At 39.9% G+C, this 15,831-nt stretch overlaps 1 protein-coding gene across 1 annotated transcript in view; it reads left to right on the top strand.

The window, feature by feature from the left end:
* The window catches only part of DLGAP2 (DLG associated protein 2), a 149,406-nt gene extending 138,709 nt beyond the window's left edge, over positions 1-10,697 (top strand). The window contains exons 9-11 of the mRNA XM_065679172.1: positions 3,519-3,610; positions 8,028-8,180; positions 10,479-10,697. Of these exons, the coding sequence (XP_065535244.1) occupies positions 3,519-3,610; positions 8,028-8,180; positions 10,479-10,697 (464 nt within the window). The remainder of the gene's footprint in view (positions 1-3,518; positions 3,611-8,027; positions 8,181-10,478) is intronic.
* The last annotated feature ends 5,134 nt before the right edge of the window (positions 10,698-15,831 follow it).

The raw sequence follows: 15,831 nt of genomic DNA, 5'->3' as shown, positions 1-15,831 counted from the left end.
AACCAATACAACACATATATATTACTTGCAATTTTGTAATACACTTATTGAAGGGCAAGAGACACCATTGCGTTAATTGTGTATATTGCATACAGGCAATTTACAAAATCTCTATGCAGCATATAAATCCTGAGTCTGCTTCTACTGAAGTCACAGGCAGGGTTTTGTATGTCTTTAGAGTAGAAGCCATACAGGACCACGCAACAAAAACGGAGTGTTTCATACGCTGCAGGGAGCAGAATGTTTGTTGTGTGACTCTCCTCACATTCAAGTAAATACAACATTATCTTAATAGAGGGAGGATATGGATTGTATGAAAATTATATATATTTATGTGTGTTGGTAGATTTTATCCTCATTTATTTACAAGCAAATTTTTCTAGGCATTACCAAACATCTCAATCTCTCCAGCCTCTAACATTCATCATTCTTTCATGGAGATAATCAATCTGCACTCATCAGAATAATTCCCCAATGCATGAAATTAATAACAAGGTTTTGGCTGTCTATTAACATTGTGCTAAAGATTATGAGTTGAAGTGTTTTAATACTTCAATTTAATTACAGCAAAGCAGAGTAGCATGAATGTGAGAGATTGTAACTTCTATGTTTTATTACATCTGATTTACTTATTGAAATGGAAAAAGATCTTTAGTAAATGGTCGGGCAGTAATTATATATGTGTATTCACTGCTGTGACCCAGTGGCATATGCAAGTAGCCCAGAACTACTCTTACATCCCCAGCTGATGTGTATCACACACCTGGCTGTATTCGAGGCCAGGCTGGACAGAGCCTTGGGTGACACAGGTTAGTGTGAGGTGTCCCTGCCCATGGCAGGAGGGTTGGAACTTGATGATCTTAAGGTCCTTTCCAACCCTAACTATTCTATGATTCTATGATCACACCAAGATGCTGCATTGCCAACCTAGGTCTCATCTGGTCTGACTGGGCTTTAAATCACCAGGGTTTGTTGACATTATCCTTCAGGATAATGAAGACAAAGCAAATGTTTATTTAATATGGCGGTTGGGGTAACTGTGAGATTCACAAAAAAGTATCAGTCATATGTTGATTCTATCAAGATCGACTTTTCTGCGGTTGGGCAAAAACCACTGCCTTTTACTCAGGCTATGCATTTGAGCTATGGACTATAAAATTTAGTGGAGGATACTAAAAATGAACTTTACTCACTCTGAAACAAGCACTACAATCATCAGCCTACAGAATCATCCTCACTCTCTTTCTGCCCAGTGAACAGCTGAACACAGTGTGGAATAGGCAATGTCAGGGACCTGCTACAGCACAATTCCCCATCCGGGCAAAGAAGGGACTCAGACCCCATGCTGGGAGTTCATTTTATGTCCTGAGCTACAGAGCACCAAGGGGAAAGTGGAATACAAGGCTATTTGTCACTTAAGTCTTTGCCTTTATTAAAAATGCTGAAAACCAAATTAAAGCGATTTGTTTCAGATCAAATGAAACATTTATTATTAATATTATTATTTAGACTTTTGTATGTTTGTTCAGGTTTTAACACCCAAAACATTGTTTTCCATATACCAATAACTCTGTAGAAGAAGGTGAGGGGTTTGGTGATCAAAAACCTCAAACCAATTAAAATGCTTTATTCCAGTTGGCCAGCAAAGCAAAGCAAAACCAAACCCCAGTGAATTACTCACTCAGCCCTGAACAACTTAACCCTTTCACAAACAGGTGACACATGGGACTGATGACTTAGGCATACTGCTGTTTAATTTAATGATGCAGTGCGGCTGTACTGTTTGTCTAACAGAAAATGGAATAGAGTTTAAGAACCACAGCTCTACATATTAACACATGTTTTGAAAGTTACAGAGTCTGTGTGTTTCTACAGAACTTGAGCCTAAATCTTCTGTGCCTAAAGCTGATCTCCTGCTGCTACCTGTGGTTAAGCAGATGTTTTACTAGTTTAGAGAAAAGCAAAAATAAAACCTTAGTACCTCTAACAGAACTCCTGTTTCCACGTGCCATTCACTCCCCTCCTATACTTATTCTAAATAACAACAAAATGTTAAGCCCTACCAGAGTTTAATGTTTTCTGTATCACAAGCTGCAGATCCATTCTGCTGTGCTATCTGTATCTTCATTCCACCCTCTGCATCCTGTTTCAATTATCAATTTGTTTTCTTCCGATTGAATTAAAAGATGTCAGAGTAATTCCTGTCTCACCCCTACCTCTGCCTCTTTCAATCTTTACCCTAAGCATTGTCTAAAGATCTGGAAGTTCTCCAGATAAAATCAATCTTCCATTGAAACCCCAGCTTAAAATGCTTTTTAAAGTTCTGCTTTTTTCAGTTTAGAGATGGATGTGGAAGAAAGGAAGTGTAGGAAAGAACATGTAGGAAGGAGGTGTAGGAAAGTATATTGCTACCCACAAAAGTATGGTATTTATCCCAGCAAATGTGGGAGTCTAGGAGGAGTTAGTTTCCTAGGGATAAGTCACTCCCCTTAGCACTCCAGCCAATAGAATGAAACAGGCATCTCCAGTAAGAGATTCAGCTCATCTAAAAGTAAGGGCCTAACATGGAGGAGCTGATGAGTTTGGATTGCTGATCACAGAGCACCCGGAAATGTTGATTTAGACAGATGACTCTTGGAAGAAAAATCAGTAAAATGAATTTGGTCCCTTTCTCCAGTGCTTAGGCGCACTATAAATTGCAAGTTCACTGACAGTAGGGAAAACCCAAAGTACTGTGGGGACTGATCATTATCCAGCAAAGACCTGGAGCACTCATTTGTGTCCTACTTTGTTGGAAGCTCCTATGCTTAGGACTTTGTGTATTTCTCTGGGTAGGCAACCTGTAACTCCTGATGGGGGTACCAAGACATGTTTCAAAGACATGATTCCTCTGAGGAACTCATCCTTGTGGTAGGAATATCTTATGTTACAGTGTAATATATTAACCTTACCCTCAGAACAGAGCTCACCCAGGGATTATCCACACAACTGAGTGAAGTCATTTGTGACTACAGAACTAGATGACCTAAAGTACATGTAAATCACTTTTTGAGATTGGAGGGAACAGGCATCTAACTGATTCTTGAGGAAAGACTATTTCAACTGATTTCAATTTACACAAACAAATGTAAATGGAGGGACAGGGGGTGTAATTTACTTTGAAATTTAAGGTTGTTCTCAAAACCAGGAATGTATGCTCACTTCAGGAATCTGTCTATACTCCCTTTTCTGCTTCCTTAAGCAAATACAATCTTAGCTGTTCTGACATTAATATATCATTTGTTATTGCCAAAGAGTAAGGTGCCTTTCCTATATCTCTATCTTTTTCCAAAGAGTAAGAGCTTTCCTATATCTCCATCTTTTTCAGAAGTATTTTACATATATAATAGCAAGCAACAAAACCAAGTATTTACTTCCCTTATAAAATAAACAGTAATTTAAACTACATCTTTTTTGAGCTGCATTTTGCATTTACTGCCAAAAGACACCTATTGGTAATAATTTGTCTGTATGCTTAGTCCTAGGTAAGATCCGCAGTGCTGTTGGAAGTGCTCAGCTCCTCATGTCTCAGAAATTCCAGCAATTTTATTGGCTTTGTCAGCAAAATCTGGTAAGTCACTGTGTCTGGCCATTCTTGAAGAGTTTAATGCTATTCATCCATAGATATTCCACAGAACATAACTAAATTTTAGAATCTAATATTTTTGCATCAAAGGCAGCAACAAAAACACATATACTGTACCCAAGCAGTAGCATTCTGAAATGTCATTTTCATGTCTCAAATTTTGTCTTACTGCTCCTTTGTGGGGCTTTAATTTAAAGTATTTTGTTAGGATATTGTTATATATATTTTTCCAAACCAAAAACATAATTTCAGAATTTCAGCCTGGCTGTTTTGTCTTTTACTTTTTTCTGTCTTTATTTAAAAAAAAAGAAAAAGAGAGAGAAAGGAGCAAATGCAAATTTTCTGAGACATAATATTGTGCCTTATTTTTGCAGTACCTAAAATAGTAGCTGTATTTCTGGTAACGAAGGAGAAAATTTTAGCACTGCAGTAAGTGGAGAACAGTAAAATAGCAAATTAGGGGAGAATGCATGTTCCAGTTTTCTACCTATCTGAAAATAGGACTGATCTTGGAAACAGGAATATAGATAATGTTAATAAAATTGGGTTTCATAATTTGCATTGCCAATTATACATAAGATATCCTAGGGCTAAAGGAACAGATGCAGTCTATTCCTCGTGAGAGTTAACTGCTATTGTTCTGGAAGTTCATTAGAGACTAATTCAATTCTAAACGTTATCTTCATTAATATGACAGCAGCCATCAGTGATACACTCATTGTGGCAAGATGATATTAATCAACAGAAAAACATAATTCATCTAACTACAGCTAGTGGTAGAGCACCTTTCTTTGGCTCACTTGGAAATTAAGTGCAACTTTCATCTTTTGACTGCTTTTACACCATTATGTATTAAAAGGCCTGAATTCTGTTGCGTGCATGATAGCAGACATGACCTCTATGTCTGGTTAGATACATTTCTTTAAATGCTAGTATTTGCCATATAACTTCTTAAGGCAAAACATTAATTCTTCATAAACCTACTTGTTACTTTCCATCCATAAAATTAAACATCCAGAATTCCTGAAAATGCAATCAAATATTACTGAGAAAGTCATGCCAAAAATGTCCTACTCTCTGATAGAAAATGGTAAGATATATGATCCTCATTAGGAAAGAATCCAATTATCCACTTCAAAGACTCTGTCAAAACAGGAATTTTAATAGCTGTTACAGAATGACAGAGGAAATATGCAAAGTCAGGCAACCAGGAGATGACCACATTTGAAATACGAAATACATCATGTCTGCTCCCTATCTAGTCATTTGTTTCATAGTGAAAGGAGGAAATCTTCATCGGTGTCTAAAAGCTTCTCGCTACAAATTTCAAAGTGCCCTCCATTACCTGATTGATTAAGCTATGCAAACTAAGATTTGGAGAGCCTAACCTCCACTCCACTTCATTTACCTTCAAGTGGGTCCAGCACTTGTGCTCAAGAGCATTACTGTAATAAGAAAGGCAGCTCCTGCTCAGCACGGCTGTCTGAGGTTTGGAAGCATGACCAGTTCATTACTGCAAAAGCAGTAGGAGCACATTGAAAGCTCTACAGCTTTGCAGACAACATGACCAAAAAACTGGCAAGATTTTATTTCTCTCATTCTTATTTGGATAATAAACCTCTGAACTCTGTAACAGTAGCTTTATCCTACTTTTAAGGTGTAGGCTCTGAATATTCCTTAGCTTCATTAAATCAGCAATGGGCTCTGCAGAAAGCAGCAACTGCAGAACTAGACTTTTATCTCATTCATGTTTTGAGGCTTTTCTTCCTATGCCTAGCAGCTGAGTTTGTTGTTAAATAGTCACTTAGCGAGTATCCACAGCAGGCTTTCCATCTGCTCCTAAGGCAGCATCCCTGTGCCCCACAGTAGCACCGCCAGATAGCACCTTTCCCCCATCTGAAAACATCTAGCACTTACAGGGCTACCACACAGCAGTTTTCTCTAACACTGTTCAACAGCAATAAGCATAAAAGTAGGACAAAGAACAGTGGTGTTTACTTACGCCAATTCAAAATGCAGCAGTAGTTTAGGAAGAGGAATATACTTACTTATACCGAAATTTAACAAGGAAACTCGCTCATCACCTATGGACTTTTTCTAAAGGGTCATGGGATCTTCAAGTGACACATTTGATTATGCTCTGGGTTAAGATCTCTTACCAAAGATTTTCACTTAGGGTAAATCCATAGAAATATAAGCTTTGATGAAGCTGTTTTTAAGAACCTGGCTGGCTATCTCCTGCAGCATACTGTTCCACTAACTGCTGGAGAAAAAAAAATCACTGATTAATAACTACTCCCTTCTGCATTATTCACATTATCTCTTGTAACACCCTGTTTTTTCTTTGACATGTCCTCCTCCATACGCTCTAGTCAGCACAGATCCCGCTCAGCTCGTGAGATCATCACTCAATATGTCATGGTTCTGGGCAAAAACAGAGCAGCTCAAGCACCTGCTAGGTACTGCTAGGCTTTAAGTGCTTTAGGCTTCGTTCAGAAGGAGGGCTGCAGAGCTGAATTCCAAAGAAGGTACAAATAAATTAGCAGCTTCCGAGAAGGAACTGGTTTAAGCCAATCTTTTCAAAACTTAGCTAGCTGTAATAGTAATCGTTTGTGCCAGCGTTTATCCATGGACTGCAGACCCATAAGCCACAGCAGCAGGAGGCAGCCCTCTTGTGTCCACGCAATGCATGACACACTCCACTGCAAGCAGCCGCGCTGAAGGCTGCTGCAATCTTCCCAAACACAATGAGCAGAGTGGGGTCAACAGAGGTACAGGAAAGCAATTAGCCTTGATTCAGAAGGCAATGACATTTCAATGAGTGGCATAATTTTATGGCTATTTGGAGGGAACTGGAGAGAGGAAATGAGAAGACCAGGCTGGAGAGAGCAGATTGCAATGTAAGATATATTGCTATGGGACCATTCTGGCAGATTTCACACAGGAAGTTGGTTCCTGAAGCCTGAGATGTTGACCTCTGTAGAGTAACTAATACACTGACATAAATTTTAAATGGTTTTGGAGCAAACTGGGATCTACCCAAGTAAGCTGTTTTTGAGGAACACTAATCTAGAGATGTATCATGTTTCCCAGAAGTCTGTTATAATCTATATGGACAGGTCTGCTGAGTCCCTGAAGCTTCCTAAGAAAAGGAGACGCCCTTCTAGGAAAGAAGACTTCTAAGTGGATTGGTTTTTAGGCTGCCTCTTGGCCCAGATTCCTGAAAGGGTTTAGGTATAGGTCACACTTCATGTTGTAGTGTCCAGCTCCAAAGTACTCAACTCTCACAGTGGCATCTGCAAAGCCAAGTTTGAGTAACAAGTCCTAGTTTAAGACCCTTATATTCAAGGGAGAAATTCAACAGAAATGCTGACTTACCTCCCAGGTTTTAGGCAACGATGTGGAGTTGTGCTGAATATCTAAAATGCTCCTTTGTCCACTAGATTTGTGAAAGATGGGGCACAGAGCCTTGCTTCAGCAATAACACCAGTGTTTCTAACATAGTAAAATAGTCATTACAGCTTTCACCCAGAAAAGGGGAGATACAGAGTCCTTTTCGCCTGATTTTGACTCCATCCAATTCTGTAGACGCCTTAATGGCTCCCTTCTGCACTGACAGGGAAGAGACATTTCTCCATCATCTTCGCAGAGGTGTTTACCAGTTAAGCCCTATTTCATTAAAATGACAAAGCTGTCTTCTTGAACAAGTACCAATACAGAGCATAGGGTTAAGAGTCTGCATACAAAATTGTCTTTTTTATTCAGAACTGATACCAGGTTAATGGTCAAATGGAGGCTCACCTTGCTAATTGCTACCATCACTGTTTGTTCCATTAAGTCTTGCAGTACCTGTGTGTAGTGCTTCCCAGTGCCTGAGCATGATTCGACTCTGGAGAACAAAAGTCTACCATCCCCCATCAAAATTCAATGCCTTATGTATACATTTGAAAATGCAAAACACTGTAAACATTGAATTCAGCATAAGCTGACTACTTCTTTGTGGCATTATTTTACCTTCTGATCAGCTACCATGAATGCAATTTTTAACCAGAAAGACTTCAGGCTGTCTAGAATATGAACCACATTTTGTTTCCCTTTAATAATCAGCAGGCAGAGGCTGTCAGCTTGCTCCTATTTAGGAATGCAGGTCAGCGCAGCATATGGTGCTAAGGAGCTTCCCATGCTGCATGGAATCAGGGATGCTAGCGTAAGATATCCAACTCATTCATTTTTGGGCTGCGTAGGAGGCGCAACTTTTCAGTCACAGCTCCAGGCTGTAAAGTGCGTGTAGACTTAGCACTGAGCAGCACTGTAGCAATGTAATCTGGCGTGATGCCTTTGCTGCCTCAAAGCACGTTGTTTAAAGGCTTCTGGTTTATTCAGATTGTCTCCTTTGTGACAGGACCCGAGTGCCATGCCGAGGCCAACTTCCCAGGACCTAGCAGGTTTCTGGGACTTATTGCAGCTCTCAATTGAAGACGTCAGCATGAAGTTTGATGAACTGCACCACTTGAAACTCAATGAATGGAAAATAATAGAATCACCTGAAAGGAAGGTAAGCAGACCATGGACAGTACCATTTACTCCCCATTTGTAGTCCTGCAGTCTCCTTGTCTTAAATACAACAGTGAATACACTCCAGAAAGTATCTAATTGGTATGGCCCGATTTATACATGGAAATCTTCATCAGATATGAGGGTTTTTTTCTTTTTAACAATGATGAGCTGAATTGTGTAACAAATAAAATGGATTTTGCTAAGTTAGTTTACTCCATAACACTTTTGTTCAAATTACTTAGATTTGCATTCTAAAGACTAGAACTTAAATATGTCCTGATTAATTCAGACTGAGGACAACAGCCCAAGAATCCAATCAAGGTAAACTCAGCACTGTTCTACATTTGGGGCAGCTGAAATCTGAGCACTACAGTGTTTAATCCTGCCTGCACAACACAACTGATACTAGAACAGGTCTGAGTTAGACACATGTGGCAAAAGAGCACAAAGTCATACTAAGTCTTGGCCCACAAAGGCTGGGGGACAGAGAGTCATGCCTGCATATCTGCCCTAAAACTCCACCACCTGGGAGACACCCTGGCCATGATGCTTACAAACCGAAGGTGGCATATTGCCCACAAAAGCAATGTAATTCTGAAACTGTCTTCCCCCCTTTCTAGAGCTCAGTCCCTCACCTTGATTATCCCACTATCCTTCCTGATTATTTTATCAGTCACATGAAGACAGCATTTGGTTTGAGTCAGTACTGTTGGCCTCAGGTGAATACTTGTTTGGTTTGGGAGGAATTAGGAGGCATTTTGACAACTCTTTCATTTCTTCATGCTCCTCTTGGATTTTAATTTTCAGCCAACGGGTTGGTGGATGGTGAGTTTGCAACTCTTGCTTACTAGTGACAACTGGAAGTAAGAAATTGTTATAGTGACAGCAACAGTGATGTTCCTAAGAGGGAAATTACTAAAAGTGAAGGGGGAAAAAAAAGAAAAAAGAGGTGGGACAGCAGGAATGGAGCTGTTATGTTCCTGTCTGAAAACAGGAAACAAAGAAAATTAATGCTGGAAGAAATGGCTGTCATGGGGAATAGCATCTTAAACTGCTGCACTGTTCCTGTTGAGATGAGAATGTAGAACTCTGATCTTAAATAACATTAGTTATTTAGACTTGGCTAAAGCATTTTGGCAATAGACTCAGAATTAGTTAAAAAAAAAATAAATTACTGAACAGTGTAAACCATAGGTGAATCAGTTCAATTTTTGTATTATTTGAATCCTGCTGTGCATCAAATTAACTGTGTTCTCCATAAGGAACAGCCCATACTCTGGACTATTGCTATTACTTTAAGAAGTGATTGAGCAATCAGTCATAATAACAATACTATACACTTGAAGTTGTGGAGTCTCCATCTTCAGAGCTATTCAGTCCAGTATTAAATATCACATTGAAAAACCTGCTTTAACTTCAAAGTTGCATCTAATTTCAAGTGGGTTTTGAATGCGGGTTGTACAAGATCACCTCCAGACGTCCCTTCCAATGAAACTGTTGCACGATTCTACACGTGATTCTACGTTATCTTTTTCAAGGCCCTTATTTCATATTTCACAGTCTAAATGGAGTAAAATATGAATTTCATACTTCAAAACAATTCTTCATTTAAAATCTACAGAGCAATTTACAGCTACTTTGGTACCAAAATCTACTGACTCTCACTTTATAATATGATAATTCTTCACTATAATTTTCTTTTAAATGGTCCAGGCTGGCAAGCAGAACAATTAGCCCAATGTTCCCTCTCTGGCTGGTGCTTGCATGTTTCCATTCAGCAATTCATGGGGGAGACTAAACTAATACACAGCTGCTATCTCATATCCAGCTGAGCCTAAACTCAGTATGATTAATTTAATTAAACACGCTGTCCTGCTAATCTTAGACAGTCTTTTCATTTGATCAGACCACACAGATGCGCTGAATTCTTATTGGAGAGCCAGTGTGTGTTTCTGTTTATAATGGATGTAATAATGTGTCAGCTAAAATTAAACAAATTCTTATGAAAGGGAGGTATGTAGATTGCATGTGCCGGATACCTGCAAGGCCAGTAGAAGTCTGTTAGAAGGCACAGGACTGCAGAATTTGTGATGGCTGCTGAAACAACAGGGTGTTGCCAGTGTCCCTAGTGTAGATAGCTATTCATGTAACCTATTGGTCAGCTGATTGGAGAGCACAACTTGAGCATGCTTGATGTATGTAGCCAGTATTTTGCATTTCATGTCTTTGATTTGCATGCTGTACTGACAGTACCTTCTGCACGCAGTTCACCCTCAGTTTTAATACCCTGTTGCAGGAAGAAAGAAAGGTTCCTCCTCCTGTACCAAAGAAGCCCCCAAAAGGAAAATTCCCTATCACAAGAGAAAAATCTCTGGACCTACCGGACAGACAGCGACAAGAAGCTAGAAGACGGCTAATGGCTGCTAAGAGAGCAGCCTCTTTCCGACAGAATTCAGCCACAGAGCGTGCAGACAGCATTGAGATATATATCCCAGAGGCTCAAACCCGGCTTTAAAGACAGAATGCTGCAGAGTTCCTTTTTTAAACAAAATGCTTGTACAGTTTGTCACTTACCTGGTAATTTTTGTCTCATTCTCTCCACTAAATATGCCCTTGCTGTTGTGTTCTTTGTGCCATAAGCACAGTGGAATGCTTTTGATTTCCTCAGAATTTGCTGAGCTCACCGCAAGAACGACTTCTTTTTGTATTTATTGTCTGACTTACAATCAGCTACAATGGATAGGGCTTGTTGAGACCTGACTTATCCAATATATTCTCAGAGGACAACAAGAAACACCTCTTGAGATGGAACCCAGCTTACTTTTTTGTTATTTATATTTTTATAAAATGTGTGATAATTAGGGATAAGAATAACAAACTATAAACGGGTGCATCTCACCATTCACTAGAGGCATTAGCTAATCCAAGTAGAAGGTGCTACAAATGTAAAGAGCAGGAAAGAAAGAAACCATTTATCTCTCTGACCTCCAGTTTCTTTTCCTAGAACCCAGCTAACATATTTACCCATGTGCTCTGCCATTCTTCTCATCTTTGTTACTGCAGAATAACATTAGGCCTCTCATGTCATGTCAAGTTTCTGGAGATGAACAGGGATATCCAGCCACTAAAACTCCAAAGTTCATCAGAAACCAAGAAGCATACAAGTCTGGTGGTGGTGGGAATGCCCACTGAGAAACGTTTGCTGTTAGCAGTATAACGACATTCTGAAACCTAAGCAAATTTATAATGCAAGAGGACTTGAGTGATGGGTGAAAGGAAAACGGAAGCCTTAAAAAGTTAGATCTTCTGTAGCAAGATGTGTAAAGAAAAAGTTATACGCGCTCCTTCGGAACATTCATTGCATTTTTAACAGTTCTTTTCTGTGTTAACCTTTATTTTATAAACGTTCTCTCTTTCATTTCAAGAGCTGTGCTACATGGAATATTTCAAATGCTCACAATGTTCTATCAATTGAGTTTCCAGGGTATCCTTGAGAAAAAAAAAGAAAAAAAAAAATCTTGCTTGTTTAAAATGCCAGTTGTGATGTTGTAAACAGTTTAAGAAATATGAATGTGAGTGGTAAGTATATCTAAGTTTAAATGGTTATGTTAAGGTAAAGGTGAACTGTGGTTTACAGTTGTATTTTTTTTTTAGAACTATTTTTCTATGCAGTATCATTTATGGCAAGAAGAAGCTTCTTGCTTGCTTCAGACATAAAAAATAAAAAATGTGATTGAAGAGATAAGTGATTTCCAGTTATGGAATATAGGAAAGATCATATATTTTCGAGCCTCACATTGTCAGAAGAGAGAAGTGGTAACTGCCACAGGTAAGAGGCTTTAATTTAAAACAAATTAAGACAGAATTATTCCACTTCACCTACCTTCCACAGCCAGCTGAGCAACCCAGCACTTAGAAGTCTTCAGGTGAAGACGCAATAAGATGAGAATCCCACAGCCCCCATTTCCAAGGTTTGAATCCTACTGAGCACTACTTTAGGTCAAAACAGTCCAAACCCAGTGAGATAGACAGCCCCAACTACCGCATCCTCTGTTTTCCTGCTTTAACAAATGCAATGTATTTAGCCATAGGCAGAACAGCTATTTAATTATACTCGAGCACTTTGGTTCTTCACCTGATGAGCACTTTAAATCTGAATCCCATGCACCCTGCAGCCTGATGGATGACTGAAAACACGAAGTATTGTAGGTTATGCAGATCTGACATTGCTTCAAATCTGTTTTGGTTTGTTTTGTTTAAATTTTTCTTTTTCCTTCTCTTTTTTCCTACAGTGTGTAGTATTAAGCATGAGTTCTGTCTTTGGAGCACAGCTGATAAGGCATGTTTAGCTTCAAGATATGAATCTGTAGAGATGAAGTTTTGAGAAGTTTCTGTGAGGAGAAAACCCTGTAAATTGAGCCTGATATCTGGTATATACTTTACCAAATAGCCTTAAACTATATTTGGAAGCAAAAACCAAGACGAATGTATATCCTTCCAAAATGCAAAAAAAAAAAAAAAAAAAAAAGGGGGAAAAAAAGAAAAAAAAAAAAAGAAAAAAAATAAATCCCTGAGATATTCTTCTATAGATGAAAACATTATATTTCCCATCCCTCCTGTTTTCAAGGCATTTTCTATTAAGGAAAGAGCTGAATCCTAGGTAGTGTACAATATCGATGCTGCTTCCTACATTTGTTGTACTAGTTTAAATACAAATGTACCTGCAGACACTGGCATCTTTAATCTTGGAAACTGATGTCTTATTCAAAGTGGAGCTGCTAAGTAGGAATATCCACACAAAATTAAAGCCAGTGTCTTTCCTAGATTTAAGAAATTTAAAACAGACACCCACACCCCTATACATATATATCTCTATGGCAGCTGATAGATATTGTCTGATTTTCCTGTACAATTCAAGGAGAAATCACACTTGACTTACTCGCTTGAAAATCCCCACTTACAGCACTGGGTCATGTGATTAAGACAAGCTGTATTTGATCCTGCCACTAATCTAAAGACAAATGGTAAAAATAACAGATTACAGATAAGCTTAGATCCCAGCTGACCTAATAATGCTGCCTTGGAGCAGTCCGTGTAACTCCTTATTTTAGAACCATATTTTGATAGGGTTTTTTATATGTTGAAATTTTATTGGATGTTCTCTGGCAAAAACAGGCCTGCGTGAATGATGCCAGCCCCATATTTTACATTTCCCATGCCACTATGGGAAAATGTTCAATATGAGCTTTGCATATCTTTGATTTCTGTCGGTTCCGCCTTTGTCCCCCCAAAGAAAAAAGAATCAAATGTAAACTAGATGCCTACTGGAAAATCTGATGTTATCTGTGCATGTTACATTTCAAAGTGCAATATATTAAATTTTTGTACAGGTAACATTCTATCATTAAAGGCAAGCAAGCCATTTCAATTTACATGTTGTACATCTGGTTAGTTTAGAAAAATAACGTTATGCTTATCATACTTGTGTTGCAAATAAATCAAAGTCAAATTGCTTCAGTCCCTGACATGAGACACACAGCACGTGGTATCCTAATAAACATATAAACAGATCAATCGTAATCTGACCACACATCATAAAAATATAATTCAGTTACAGAACCAGCGTAGGAGGAACATAAAAATAAGCGCAAAGATAGAAAGTGGAATGCTTTCTACTAAAGAGACTTCTTGGTGTAGACCCACACAGAACGGCTGGATATAACAAAATAGTCTAGTGTTTAATTAAATACTAATTGGACTGATATATATTTTCACAGATGAAAAGTATAGAAAGTCTTTGTTCATTTCTTCATCACCTGTGAAACACAAGTATAATAAACAGAATTATGAAAATTTAAATAAAGAAAGAGACCTGACTGGTAAAATTGTTGATATTCACCATACTTATTTTTGCTTTGTGTATTTTTTTGGATTTAAAATTTTTTGTAAATTGGTGAAGTACATTATGAAGTGGTTTGTTATTTCATGTTGACCTGATTAGAATGGCCTTTGGCAGCGTGCAGACTAATAATGTTGTACAGTTTAATACCAAAACCTGACATTTTAATTCATGCTTGAACCTTGTTGCTATAATAGATTTGAGATCAATCAGGAAGGAATTAAAGCGTGCATAGGAAAGTGTGTGGATTTCATATATATGTAGAAAATACACCTCATATAATGGAAATTATTTGTTTTAAAATAAGCCCATGTCCTGCTGTATCAGTAAATTAATACTCCAGTTTCATCTTCTTCAGCGCTGCATCTACTATGAAGTGAGGGATTCTTCAGTCTTTGGGTGGTTTTGCAAGGAAAAGAAGTAACTGCTGTATTATGATGTGCCATGCGTGACCTGCAGTCTCCTCCTGCCCTGATGGAGCTGTGCCCCTGAGAGGCTCCTGGCCCCATGGCACCCTCGGGCAGCACCACTGCTGCCTGCCAGGGCCTCCCCAGGCAGGTCCATCTCAGCCTCCCTCGCCAGGAGCAGCATGCCTCCAGATCAGCCCATCTCAGCCCCTTGCATTCAAAGCCTTGAGCCTGCCCTGCCTGCTTGGTGGGTTTGACGTCCTCCTCGGCGTTTCAGTGTGCGGGCCAGGGGCAAGGGGGCACACTGGGGGCTGGCCCATCAAGCGGTGGTTTGTGCATGTTAATTTGAGGCCTGAAGCTGGTTTGGCAGCTCCAGGTGTCAAGCTGTGTGCGTTGAAAAGTTGTGAAATCCTGTGTAGCAGGAGCCTCAGTATTAGCTTAAATGAAACGCAAAGCAGCGGTACTCTTGTTACTCTTCCCAGAGCATCTTATGATGTTTGCACCTGCAAACTGTGTTCAAGGTGAGGAATATCAGCAAACCCCCTGATGTCTAGAGAGTTGCTTCCTGGTGTATGACAGGTTGTCACATTTATACAGTGCCTTTCATCCAGAAGGATCTCCAAGCACTTTATTAGCCAACACACAAACTCCCGGCTGGGCTGCAGCTGGGGCAGGTTACCCTGCCCGCGGCCTGGTGAGCCAGCACAGCAGGATGCTGGGGGCTCTCCCGCCTGTCCCATCCTGCCGGGAAGTTTCCTTCCACACCACTCTCCCAGCACCCAGGAGGACCTTTACGGTCTGAGCCTGTGCCAAAAGAGAAGCAAAGACTCTCTGAACCAAGAGCACAGCAGAGGCAAGGCCAGGGCTCATACTGTCCCTCCAGGGTGTAGGCAGGGAATGGAGAGCATCAAATTGAATTTCCAGAACAGTATCTGCTTTCTCCGTTCATGGCGATGGCAGTGAGGGTCCCTGTGGTGTAGGAGCTCCTCTGGGAGGGTGCTGCAGGAGAGCCCTGGCCACTGCCAGAGGCAGGAGCTGATGGCACCAGCAGCTGAGCCCTCTCACAGGGGATCTTGGCAAGTCTCTCCTTCGCAAGCTCATTCTCTCCTAGCTCTTAGTGGGAGAGACCCATCTGGGGCACGTGCTGCAGAAGCAGCCCTCCCCTGTGGCATAACTGCCAAGCACCCTGTTGTCTCTCCAGGTCTGCCCTCTAGACAGTGTAACATGAGGGTTAATGTGGGATGCAGGCATAAGGATTATGATTTGTTTTGGGCAGCCTCTCTTCACTGAGACTCAGCTCTAACCCTGAGGGTTCTTTGTATGGCAGAGCAATGGAGATGCCT

The sequence above is a fragment of the Lathamus discolor genome, chromosome 5 (assembly GCF_037157495.1).
Source record: "Lathamus discolor isolate bLatDis1 chromosome 5, bLatDis1.hap1, whole genome shotgun sequence".
Lineage (NCBI taxonomy): Eukaryota > Metazoa > Chordata > Aves > Psittaciformes > Psittacidae > Lathamus > Lathamus discolor.
Note: the sequence above shows the minus strand (reverse complement) of the source record. Positions and strands in the feature narration are given on the sequence as shown.